The sequence below is a fragment of the Coffea arabica genome, chromosome 7e, assembly GCF_036785885.1.
Source record: "Coffea arabica cultivar ET-39 chromosome 7e, Coffea Arabica ET-39 HiFi, whole genome shotgun sequence".
Classification (NCBI taxonomy): domain Eukaryota; kingdom Viridiplantae; phylum Streptophyta; class Magnoliopsida; order Gentianales; family Rubiaceae; genus Coffea; species Coffea arabica.
The window spans coordinates 1,649,839-1,661,979 of record NC_092323.1 but is presented as its reverse complement, the minus strand read 5'-3'; the positions used below and the strand labels follow the sequence as shown (position 1 = coordinate 1,661,979).

Sequence of the window (12,141 nt, the reverse complement as noted above, 5' to 3'; positions counted from 1 at the left end):
ATTGAGAAGGCTACGGAGAAATTTCAACTCATTTGAGAATATATTAACTGCTGATCATGTTTTATTACTATTTTTCATGCATTTTGAATCAATTAGATATAACTATTGTTGAAAAATTCTTGATTTGTATACTTTTTAAATGTTGTGGATGTTAAATTGACTTTACAACTTAATAGTTATACTCATTAATAATTAAAATGATTAAGGAGTAATAAGTGAGTTGGACTAAATCCGAATTAGACTCAAAGTCGTAATGTTTTGGGAGTTCGAGTGTGAGTTTCACATTTCTCAATTCGAAACTCATAATTCAAAGTCTAAAAGTGTTACTAACTAACTACATACATGAGCTGAGCCGAACCTTATAAACTAATTAAAAGCCGACTCAGATGGATGATTGGATTGATAGGTCTACGGTACATGTAGTAACTGTGCCTGATATTACCATAATAAATTGACTGCGGAATATTCCCTTTTGCCCTAGTCGCTTGGCTTGGACTTTGCCCCAAAAACTTTTCATCAAAGCTCAAAAGTAGGAACCTCAGCATCGAAGCCATTCACAGCCTGATAAGTCAATCGAGCCAATACATTCCGATACGGATCGTTCTCTCTTTTCTCCTTCAAGTATGCAATGCAACTCTCGACCTCAGATTTTACCTGAATATATACTTGCTGGGCTTCGTCTCTTCTTTTCAAATCCTGCTTCCTGCCTGCAATTAAACAACAACAAACACACTCTTTGGCACCTTCAAAACACGCTCTAATTTAAACAAACATTTAAAAAGAACAAAATAGCTAGGTTTCAACAGCTAAGACGGATCTTTATCAGCAACCATGACTGATCCGACTACCTTACACCTCTCTAAACTTTAAGGTGAATTCATATTCATATTGGTGTAATTCTGCCAATGTTAATGGGCACTCTCTCTGAATTAAGTCCAGTCCAGTAACACTACTTTTTTCTACATTGTTCGGCATGTCAAATGCTTGCACAAAGCGTCTGTAACTGTGTTGTTCCCTCTAAATATATCTCTGCAGCCCCGGCCCAGAAGAGAGAACTGTAAATAAATAAAAGAGGGTACTTCACCTTCTGTTTCAATTGGCTTCCCAAAGAGGAAATATAACCTCCCAGGAACCTTGGGTAGAATGACAGGGAGATGTATATCTTGGTTAGCAATCTCTCCTTCACGTTCACTCCTAGATTTGCATAATAGAGAAACCATATCAAACAAAAAGGCAAGCAACTTCAAGACAAAAAAACAATGACGAATCACAAGGTTAGGATCAGGAAAGAAACTGATAATAGAACACAGGTAACTGGTAGTTGCACATTGGGTTGACTAGAATAGTAAAGTGATTCAGCCACCGTCATTTAGCTACTCAAGGGCACTTGAATGATGCTATAACGATCACTTCTTTTGTCACAAAGCCAGATCATGAAATGACTCTTTTACTTAGTCTCTCAATTTCACAAGCCAGATGAAATGAACAACATGACCATGTATCAACAATACAACAAGCACAGATGTACAGCAAGTTTCTTTAGCAAAAGTTCTGAAAGGATTTTCTTTCGTTCCCCAAGAGAAAAAGGAAAATCTCAGGGTCAAGGCATAATGTAGCAAATTATGACACCTTAAATTCACTGCTTCATCAGTTAGCTCCCGTGTAAATGCCTCAAAATATGGGATCTTCATGAGGTCGTCGTAATCAAAAAGCAGCTGAGAAGGAACAGAAAAAGACACGCTATATTAGGGCCCATCCAGTGATAGAAAGTTGAAGGTATCAAAACAGCTAGTAGTGATATGAGGTTCTCTTGCATAGAAGTGGAAGTTCTACGTAGCATTGTCAATAAACAGGAGTTGAAAAGTGAAATGAGACTCAAATTACGTCCACTTAATCTTCTTCAAAAGCAAATATATAGAGCAAAGCTCTTGATAAGAAATTCCACATAAAATTCTAGGCTTAATAAAGACTCCAATGGAAAAGCTCTGTGAATTGACACCAAGACTCTTTGAGTGTTGGAATGTCATGAACATGGTCCGAGTAATACTGAACAAAAAAAAAAGCTGAATTTTTCTGGAGTAAACAAAAAATTAATGCAGCAATTGTATTCTACCAACTAAGTGATAGGATAAGAAGTGGAAACTATCAGACGAACTTGGCCAAAATCATCTTCTCCAACTGCTCCGAAAGGAATTATTTTTGCACCAAATCTAGCTGCCATTCTGACAAACTCAGACTGTTCGGGCCAAATTAATTTGTGCTCCTCACCCTGAAAAAGAAATACACAAGTAGAAAAATGCGGAATTTCAGTTCTATGCTACGGAAATTACTTGGTTTTATTCGTTTATCCTTCTCAAAGGAAAACAACCAACAGATTACTCTCTTTCGAGAAAGGGCAAGTTCTCTACCAAAAGCTGGTGAAAAGAAGGAGAGTCAGAAGATTATTTAAGCTACGCTGTGACAAAGCACAACACCACAATTCAGGACCAGTCAAATATACAATACCTGGCATAATGTAGTCATTACGGTTAATAACCCAAGGGGATCTTAATGGAATTATCTATTACCTTTCGATGAAGAGCCTCCCTCATGCCCCCTGGATACAATAGGACATGGGATTTTGTAGAAAAAAGCTTATAAAAAGTAGTTGCTGATGCTGGAACTGCACCCATAAATCGAAATGCATCGTATGTTGACAAATCAGGTAGTTTTCCATCTTTCAACCTTTTAAATGCCATTGGATGTGCAATGCCTCTCAAAACAATGTTTCTTTCCATCCAAAAGCGTGCTACTAGAGGGATCAACTCAAAACCTAGCATCATGTGATAACCAACATATAAAACTGGTCCCTGACAAGGAATCCCTTTAAGGCCCTGAACAATCTTTCCATTCTCCAATGTCGAAAGCATCACCGGATTGCATGCCACCTCGGTCCATCTGGAGCAGAGAAACCTTGGAGTATAAACTATCTAAACGGATTCAACATTTCAGAAAATATTATCTTACACTGTATTATCTATTTCCAAAAAGAAGTATCATATCGGTGTATTGACAATTGACGACTATCTTCACGCAAACACCTCTGTTAAACTGTCACTTGGTCATCCAGAAGACAGAGAAAAACCTACCATAGTAATGGCATGACAAAAAATGTAGAACATACTACAGATTCCTGATTCAAATATCCTTTTCGTGGAACTGAAATGTCGGTAATTTAAAAAGAAGCATCCAAAAAAAAAAGCTTGTTCCCCATGATCGGTCGAAACAGTGTCATGAAACTTCGCATAATAAAGAATTTCTTAAGGACAGGCTTCTTTAGAACCCTTATAATTGACTATACTGAAATTATAAAAGAAGATATCAAGATTTTCAGGTTGCTCCCTCAGTACCCATCATACCTGTGTGGTTCATATATTTGTTCGAATTCAGGAGGTTTGGGCGGCAAGTAATCCAAAACATAATCAACGCATCTTCCACGTTGATAAAAGCTTGCACACTTAATGATTGTCACCAGATCGAAACCATCTTCCTGTATATACCATTCAAATTAGCGCCCAAAAAGATCAATTGTTAAGCAAAGATAGAGACAGAGGAGGGGTGTTAGAAGATTTGTTGTTTGTCTTCTTTCTTTCGAGGGTTAAGGAAGATCACTAAGTCAAGAGTGTATCATACCAAGAAAGGAACATGACCTCTGTCGCTAAATGTTCGGATTTGACAATCTGGCAACAAGCGACGAAGCCTTTCTCCTTCTTCTTCACTTGGTAACATTGAATCTCTTCCACTACATTGATATATAATCCAACCCCATCAACAGAGTTGAAAGGTAAGCAATAGTTTAGCAATTTGCAGAAAACCAGCAACTCTGTGCATTCTTGAATTTTGTAATTGAGCAATAGACTCACCACGATGGTAATTCTATGAAAATAAAAGGTTATTAATGGAATCGTTGGAAACAGAAAGGAAACTTCATATAAATTACTTTTAGTAAGTGAAATTAGATGTGAAAGCCTAAAAGGCTGAGAGGGAGACCTGGAAAGGATTAGAGTCCGAGCTTTGATAGCATGAAGACGTGAATTTGAAAATGCTTCAGCTGATTTGAGCATCTTCAGTTTCCAATTGAGGGTTTCTACACCTAAAAGATCAGCCAGAACCTGGGACCCTCATTATTAAATGAAGTTGATGTAGTATAAAATAAAATTCCGGCAGCATCATGATGAATAACACCAACAGAAGTAAGAAACTATATTAGCCGTCTCTGACTTGTTACTATCTAGTCTATTGCATGGTTGGCAAAAAAGAAAACCACGTTCTGGTTTGTCAAAAGCTAGATAACTACAGAGAGGAAACTTCAAGATGCCCATGGTGGCATTATTGATTAAAGAACAACATGAGGAAAAAGAAAAAAGAAAAGAAAAAAAATCATCTGTCTAGGAGAAAACAGTAGATTATTCTCTAGCATTCTTGACAAGAGAACCAGTTAAATAAATGCTTAGAAGTCCATGGATAGAAAAGATGTGACTCACAGAAATATAGGATGATACCGCTCTGGCAGCCTGAGACAACTCTCCAACTGTTTGTTCGAGGGGGAGGCTTTTCTGCAGAGCACCCATGGCCATTCTTGAAGGGATACCTAAGTACGGCAAAGTAGTCTTATTGGATAATACGACAGAGCATGTCACTTTGTTGCTTGTCTTTAAAGGGATATGTGTCAATCTATCGGTAATAGTAGAGATGAGTGCAAAGCGAAGTAAGTCATCAAAACGTAGCACATAATGAAATGACAACTTGGTAATTGGAATGAATGCTGAGTGATCAAAAAGAGGCAAGAGCACCTACCTGATGATAGACATAGCATATAAAGCAAGCTCGGATTCATCTCCTTGGGCATGAGATGTGAGAAAGGTAGCAGAGGGAGCAGCTGGGATTTACTGAAACACGTAGCTGCCAGGCACCAAAGTGGAGCAGAAATTCAAGTTATTATGCCATGAATTGTACAAGCAATACAAGAAAAAGAAACAGGATGTTTTAAGGCAAGAGAAGAAAAATATAGTTCCAAAACCTGGGTTGGCCAAAACTAAGACGAGATCAATGTCGGGATTTCGGGAAGCAATAGCCAGGGCAAGGCATCCCCCAAAAGATTCTCCAACAAGATATACAGGTGTGTGGGGTCTGCGGGAGTTCTCTGACCTGACCGTTTCCTCAACCAGCTTCACCAGGTCTAGAAATGCAACGGTACATAGCGGTGACAAAATTGGAGATAATAACACTAGACTGTCTAAGAAAACGTAGCACTACTAGCAGTTGCTTACTTCTCTTACTACCAAAACCAAAATTATAAAGAACTAAACCCCAAGCTCTTGTGTTACCATTTTTCCCCGACTTTTCACTTACTGTGATAGACTCGTAAATGTTGAGACTTGAGAGAGAGAAGAAAGGACCTGAAAAGGATGAACGATCCGAGAGGGGGATGTGCAAGCACCATACGTTAAAAATCCTTTCACATTGAGGAACGAAAACAGAAAAAGCATCAGCTACACTGTCCTTCTCCATATTTTAATCACTAAGATAAAAAGTACTAGCAGCTAATATGGTAGTAGTACGCATCAAAACTGCTTAATAGCTTTGATAAGATGGCAAAAAAGGACTTACTCGCCTAGTTTTTTGCATTGCAACAGAAGTCCGGATCCAACACCGTCCACCCCTGCATTACTAACCTTCTTCATGTATTTTCTGAAACTCGACAAATATAAAAGTACCACTTTGTCTTCTTTTTTTCTCCACCAACAAAGACTCTGTTGATAGGTTATCTTTCTTTCAATAAATAAATCAAAAATTGAAGACTAGGTTGCCAGCTGAAGATTCATCGCCAATATTACACCATTGTTTTAATACTTTTGAGGGCGGAGAAATTACAACTAATTTTCATGCTAAAATGATTGCCTACAAATTCGCGCAAGTTCTGTTACTTATTTTTGACAGACAGCCAAAAGAGGAACTATTTATTTTTAAAAAAAAAAAAAAAACTATTTATTTGTGGGCAAAAGTGCTGTACTTTTTGTGGGTTAAAGTATAAAAGAAATCTCTTCTGGTATTAGTTGCTCAAAACGTTTTGGATGGATGTCCTAGGCACAAACCAAAACGTTTTGACCAGCATTACTCATTAGTAAACATGGCTAATGGTGCACACTGGATGGCTACTAGTAGTAGTAGGCAGTGACCGCTGACCTGGTAAGTAAAGCAAGAGAGGATTGTGGTTTTTGGAAGAAGAGGCAGAGTGAGAGGAGGAGCAGTGGCAGTCCAAGAGACAAAACCAGCGCGGAGGCCCACCGTCAGCCTCGGATCGGAGGACCAAATCCTCCGATACTTGAAAGTAGTCTATTAAACCAGGACTCATCACAACCCCTCCTGCTGCCGCTGCTGCTTCTTGCTTGGTAGTAGTAGTAGTAGTAGTAGAGAGATGGGGCTGCCGCCTGCTGCTGTTGCTGTTGCTGTCGCTGTCGATGTCGCTGTCGGGGGGGAGGAGTACCGAACTTTGTCCTGGTGGTGGTGGTGGTTCAGCTGAGACAATCGGTTGCCTGCAATTCAGCGATGAAGCACCCGCTTTAGAACCGTTGGAGTATCGCGGTAATAATCTTCTTCTGCCACATATTCTTGTTCTTGGGTAACTGGAGGACATTTTGTGGTGACCGTAGATATCATCTGTACAGGGCCAAAAGCAGGAAGCTGGTGCAACTGCAACCACCCCACTTCCCATGAGCGCCATGGATCCTAGACACCGGTGACAGCAGTAGTAGAGACTCGAGATCCCGTCTCCACCGGGCTAGGCCTCCTAATTAATTAAGTAATGAGTACAATTTAAATGTGGATTTAGGACAAACAAGATAGGCTGTTAAAGTAGGAGCAGGGACCAATCATTTTGTTTTGATTGCGCCTCTGTGTCGTTAGTTTGACTGCCCTTATATTGCTACAACACAACACAACACAACACAACACCACTAGTGTCTTTATTACCAATAGGAATGGGAGCCTACCACAACACAACAAGTGTCTTATCAGGATCATCTCATTTTACTGTACTACCACAACTAACTAGTGTATTATTTATATGCCACCCACTCCCTCCAGGCTCCATCCAACTCCCAGCCCACAGGCGAACAACGGTCATCAGACGACTCTCTCTCCCTCTCTGGACTCTTTGGTTTTCTTCCTATTTCCTGTCTTTTCCGCATGTTTTGGGATCATATGGCATTCCCAGCCTCCAAAACAGAACTCTTCAAGTCAAGATTTGCATTTCCGCTCTCTTTGTTCTGGCAGTCTATTATTTGCACACGCACACACACACACACAAAGAAAAGAAAAAGGTCACAATGGGCGGCGTACCGTCCAATATTTCCATCCATAAAAATAATCCGATTGATTGAAAGTAGGATATATATGCGCTGGACAGCTTGGGACGATATCAAAGGAAAATATGGAGGCGTAGGGTTGAATTGTAAGACAATAATAAAAAATATGTGATGGAGCGATGATGCGTGCATCAGTCTATAGATTATTTTTCTCGGAGTTTATTAGTCTAAAAGTTCTATCCACCATTCATTATTGATTTCTAACTTGTTCCAGTACATTGTCTTACAAAAATAAGCATGTTTTTGAAAATAAATCTAATTCCCACAATAACTTAAAAAGTCGGTGCAGAGGCCCCATTCTGGGACCGTGCACGTGGCAGCCCAGGGTCGACCCGAGTTGGGCTTGCACCCCGGGCCCATAGGGGAACAGCCCAGACCGCACGATGGCTAGGGCTCCCCCGGGGGCCCGAGAGCTACCCCGCAGAGGGCGGGAAGAATCCCCCGCAGCGCGGGGCTGGGGGCTATCCACGGCAAGTCCCGAAACGTACGGAGGTCGGACTCTTCAGCAGGTATAAATGGTAACACATACTTACTGTACAAGGTACGCTCACTATTGGCAATTGACCCCCGTCTGCTTTACTGCTAGTACTCCCCCTACTCCCCGGAGAACTAACTTGACCGTCGGAGTGCCCTCGGGGACCACCTCGGGGCCCCCTTCGTTAGCTCACCCTCGTTCGTTTAGCAGGCTTGGAACCAGCTCTCCCATCAACACCCCGAGCTCATCAAGCCAGCTCGGTCCGGGGAAGTTTCGTGCTTCTTCAGTTGGCGCCGTCTGTGGGAACCCGAAGGTACGAGTATTTGAGTTGATGGCGAGAACGCGTTCCAAGCGAACCATGGACAACACTGATCCCGGGGGCGGCGAGGGATCCCGGCGGCTGGAGACCGAGGCGGCCCGGGACGCCAGGGGCTCGACCCTTTCGGGGGAACGGAAACAGCAGATATACCAATTTGTAACCGAAAACCTCCCCATGCTGGAAGACATAATCCGGCAAGCGAAGGAGGGGGGTGAGGCCGGCGGTGCGCAGACCTCTAAGGCGAAGGGAAAGGAGAAGGAATCGCTCCCCATCCCCTCAGAGGACGAGTCACGGGACCAGCCCCCCAGGAGGAAGCGACCGCGGACTCCTCCCAGGCCGCGAGCCTCGGTGGTAGGGGACAGCAAGAGGTATTCTCGTGACCGATCCGCCGGGGGCCGCTTGAGGAACCCCTCTTCGTGGAAGTTCGCGGGGAACGGACCGGAGCGATCCCCCGCCCGGTCCATTCAGAGCCGACCGCGGGATCCTCCTCAGCGGCAACCCGTCCGGGACGAACTCGAGCAGATCCTGTGGCCACAACAGTATGAGGATAACTACGCAGCCTTGCCCTTCACCCGAGAGGTAGAGGACTACCCGCTACCTCGGAGGTTCAAAATTCCGAACATCGAGCTGTACGATGGTTCGACGGACCCGGAAGACCACCTCTCGGTCTTCATGACGCACATGCGTCTGCAGACCGCTGCGGATGCACTCCGTTGCAAGACCTTCCCCATGTTCCTGAAGGGTAAGGCCCGGCTCTGGTTCTAGGGCCTAGCGCCGGGGTCTATCCGGAATTTCACCGAGCTGGCCAGGCAGTTCACTGCCCAGTTCGTCTCCTCGAAGACTTACTCGAAAAACGCGGCTCACTTGATGGCCGTCAAGTAGAAGCCGGATGAGTCCCTGAAGAATTTCATGACGCGCTTCAACACGGAAAGCCTGCAGATCAGGGACAAAGATGAGAAGGTGGTCATGGCTGCCTTCATGAACGGGCTAAGGGTAGAGGAGCTCTACTACAAGCTCGTCGAGCAGCCCCCTAAGAATCTGGGAGAGCTCCTGAACCGGGCTCACGCTGTTGCTAACGCAGAGGAGGCCGGCCGCCTGAAACGGGAATCAGATCGGGAGTTCGGGGACAGGAAAGGACGAGCAAACCCCCCTGAAACTAAGGACGGCCAAGTCAGGAAGAACGTCTTCGATCGCCTCTCCAAGGACAGGGCCCCCGCTCAACCGTCGCTCCCTGAAAAAGGGTACACACCCCTAACCCGGCCAAGGGCGCAAATCCTGGCTGTCATGGAGACGGAGGGCCTGGGAGACCGGCCGCCTAAAATGGGCACACCTCGGAATAAGAGAAACCAGGACCGGTACTGTGCCTTCCACAGGGACGTCGGGCACGATACTGAGGGGTGCTGGGCCCTCAAGAAGGAGATCGAGGACCTTGTTCAGCGAGGCTTCTTGGGTCTATTTGTACGTCAAGGCCGTCCCGGCCAAGAGTTGGGACGCACCTACCGTGGAGAGAAAGACGAGGGTCAGCACCGGGACCGACCTGATCGGCGTGGCGCACCCCGTGGCTATTCACCCGACCAGGATGCCAGAACTTGGCCGGGGTGATCAACACCATTGCTGGCGGTCCCACAGGGGGAGACAGCCATACAGCTCGAAAAAATAAGCGACCTCCTCCTGCGGGAGACGACTCCCTAAAACGCCTGCGCATGGACGAAGAGATCACCTTCGGACCGAGGGATGCGGTCCCCTTGGCATCTGGCAATCATGAGGCCATCGTGATAGACGTCGTCACCAATAACGTTCGGGTGAAGAAGGTGTACGTCGACCAAGGGAGTGCGGTCGACATTATGTTCTATCGGGTGTTCAAGGAGCTCGGCCTGGAGGATGGACAGCTGACCCCTGTGCGGACACCTCAGGTAGGCTTTACGGGTCCACCCATCAGCCCGGAGGGAATGATCCCCCTGATGGTCACAGTTGGTCAGGCACCCAGATGCCGGACCATCCTTGTCAACTTTGTGGTGGTCAAGCAGCCGTCCCCGTACAACATATTTCTAGGCCGGCCTACATTGAATGCCCTTCGAGCTATTCCTTCAACACTCCACCTCAGCGTCAAATTCCCCACCCCTGGGGGAATTGCCGAGGTGCATGGGGATCCAGAAGTGGCCCGAACCTGTTACCTAGCCATGCTCAGGGGGCCTGAGAAGGTGGTCGCTCAGACAACCAGCTTGGAGCCCTACATCCCGGGAGAGGAGGAGCGGCAACTGGATACACCGGATGTGATCGAGGACTTTCCGTTGAAAGATGGGAGGCCTGACCAGACAGTCCGTATTGGTGCGTCACTGCCGCCCAGAGAGAAGGACGACCTGAAGGCCCTCTTGAGGGAATACGCCCAGGTTTTTGTTTGGACGGTAGAGGACATGCCCGGGATTCCGACCGACCTGGCCGTCCACCACCTTAACATAGATTCTCGCTTCAAACCGGTGAAGCAGAAAAAGAGAAACTTCGCCCCCGAGAGGAATGAGGTGATCAGGAAGGAGGTTGGAAAGTTGCTGGAATTCAAAATCATCATGGAAGTCTACTACCCGACCTGGTTGGCCAACCCGGTTCTGGTAAAGAAGGAGGACCAGTCCTGGAGGATGTGCGTCGACTTTACGGACCTCAATAGAGCTTATCCGAAGGATTGCTTCCCCTTGCCAAGGATAGACAGGTTAGTAGATGCCACTGTTGGTTTTGATGTTTTGTGTTTCCTAGATGCCTTCAAGGGATACCACCAGATAAAGATGGCCGAGGAGGATCGAGAAAAAACATCCTTCATCACCGAGGAAGGGACCTACTGCTACCGAACGATGCCGTTCGGACTGAAGAACGCTGGGGCTACCTACCAGCGTTTGGTCAACAAACTGTTTCAGAACCAGATCGGTAGGAACATGGAGGTTTACGTGGACGACATGATCGTCAAGAGCCGGGCAGGACCCCAGCTCGTCCCCGACCTGAGGGAGATCCTGAACATCCTCCGGGAAAGTCGGATGCGGTTGAACCCGAAGAAGTGCACCTTCGGAGTTAGGTCGGGCCGATTCCTCGGTTTCTTGGTCTCCCGAGAAGGGATCCGGGCCAACCCCGAGAAACTCCAGGCCATCATGGACATGGCCTCTCCGCGGAATGTGAAGGAGGTCCAGCGACTCACGGGAAGGATGGCCGCCCTGAATAGATTCCTCTCTCGGTCCGCAGTGAGGGGGCTTCCCTTCTTCCGGATCCTTAAGTCACCCAAAGACTTTCAGTGGACCGAGAAGTGCGAGAAGGCCTTCGCCGACCTCAAGGCGTATCTGGTCGAGCTACCCACCCTGACCGCCCCAGAACAGGGGGACACCTTGTTCCTGTACTTGTCCGCCTGCAACGAGACCGTTAGCGCGGTTCTGGTGCGGGAAGACAGGGGGGCTCAGAGGCCGATATACTATGTCAGCCGAGCCCTACAGGGGCCGGAGACCCGATACACGCCGGCCGAAAAACTAGTCCTGGCTTTGGTGCACGCCGCCCGGAAACTCCGGACTTATTTCCAGGCCCACAGCATCGTCGTTATGACCGACCAGCCTCTTCGACAGATACTCACAAAACCCAAGGTCTCAGGCAGGATGACTAAGTGGGCCGTCGAGTTAGCCGAGCACGATATCGGCTACCGACCCCGCACGGCCATCAAAGCCCAGGCCCTGGCCGACTTTCTCGCGGAAGGCGCCAGTCTGTCCACGACCGAGCCGAGCACTCTGCTGGAGGAGGTCGGGCCAGTAGAGCCTTGGGTGTTGTTCGTGGACGGAGCCTCGAGCAGGGAGGGGAGCGGAGCCGGCCTGCTACTCACCTCGCCAACGGAGGAAGAGCTGACTTATGCTCTCCGGTTTGACTTCCCGACATCCAACAACGAGGCTGAGTACGAAGCCCTGCTGAAAGGATTG

At 46.5% G+C, this 12,141-nt stretch overlaps 1 protein-coding gene across 5 annotated transcripts; it reads right to left on the bottom strand.

Moving 5' to 3' along the window:
• Positions 1 to 220: 220 nt before the first annotated feature.
• Positions 221 to 7,096, bottom strand: LOC113723085 (phytyl ester synthase 2, chloroplastic). 5 transcript variants are annotated; one of them, XM_072059055.1, is made up of 14 exons: positions 6,226 to 7,004; positions 5,650 to 5,701; positions 5,392 to 5,438; positions 5,060 to 5,218; positions 4,837 to 4,941; positions 4,524 to 4,630; positions 4,030 to 4,151; positions 3,673 to 3,781; positions 3,399 to 3,529; positions 2,568 to 2,937; positions 2,156 to 2,269; positions 1,630 to 1,715; positions 1,085 to 1,194; positions 221 to 707 (listed from the first exon to the last, which is right to left on the bottom strand). In XM_072059055.1, exons 1-14 carry the CDS (start codon positions 6,761 to 6,763, stop codon positions 517 to 519), a joined length of 2,241 nt encoding a protein of 746 aa, XP_071915156.1. In that variant the 5' UTR covers positions 6,764 to 7,004; the 3' UTR covers positions 221 to 516. The 5 variants fall into 5 exon arrangements, 4 of the variants coding, with proteins under 4 accessions (XP_071915156.1, XP_071915155.1, XP_071915158.1 ...); XM_072059054.1 differs by lacking the exon at positions 5,392 to 5,438 and adding an exon at positions 5,439 to 5,494 and having other exon boundaries at positions 6,226 to 6,997; XM_072059057.1 differs by having other exon boundaries at positions 5,392 to 5,494; positions 6,226 to 6,312.
• Positions 7,097 to 12,141: the final 5,045 nt, after the last annotated feature.

What these genes read in the sequence shown, in the direction of transcription:
- LOC113723085 (XM_072059054.1), bottom strand. Translation starts at nt 6,763, where the DNA reads ATGGCGCTCATGGGAAGTGGGGTGGTTGCAGTTGCACCAGCTTCCTGC. An exon ending in TCTCTTGCTTTACTTACCAG is followed by an intron (nt 5,702 to 6,225) that starts GTCAGCGGTCAC and finishes TTAGTAATGCAG; the next exon opens with GGGTGGACGGTGTTGGATCC. An exon ending in GAGAAGATGATTTTGGCCAA is followed by an intron (nt 1,716 to 2,155) that starts GTTCGTCTGATA and finishes GTTCCTTCTCAG; the next exon opens with CTGCTTTTTGATTACGACGA.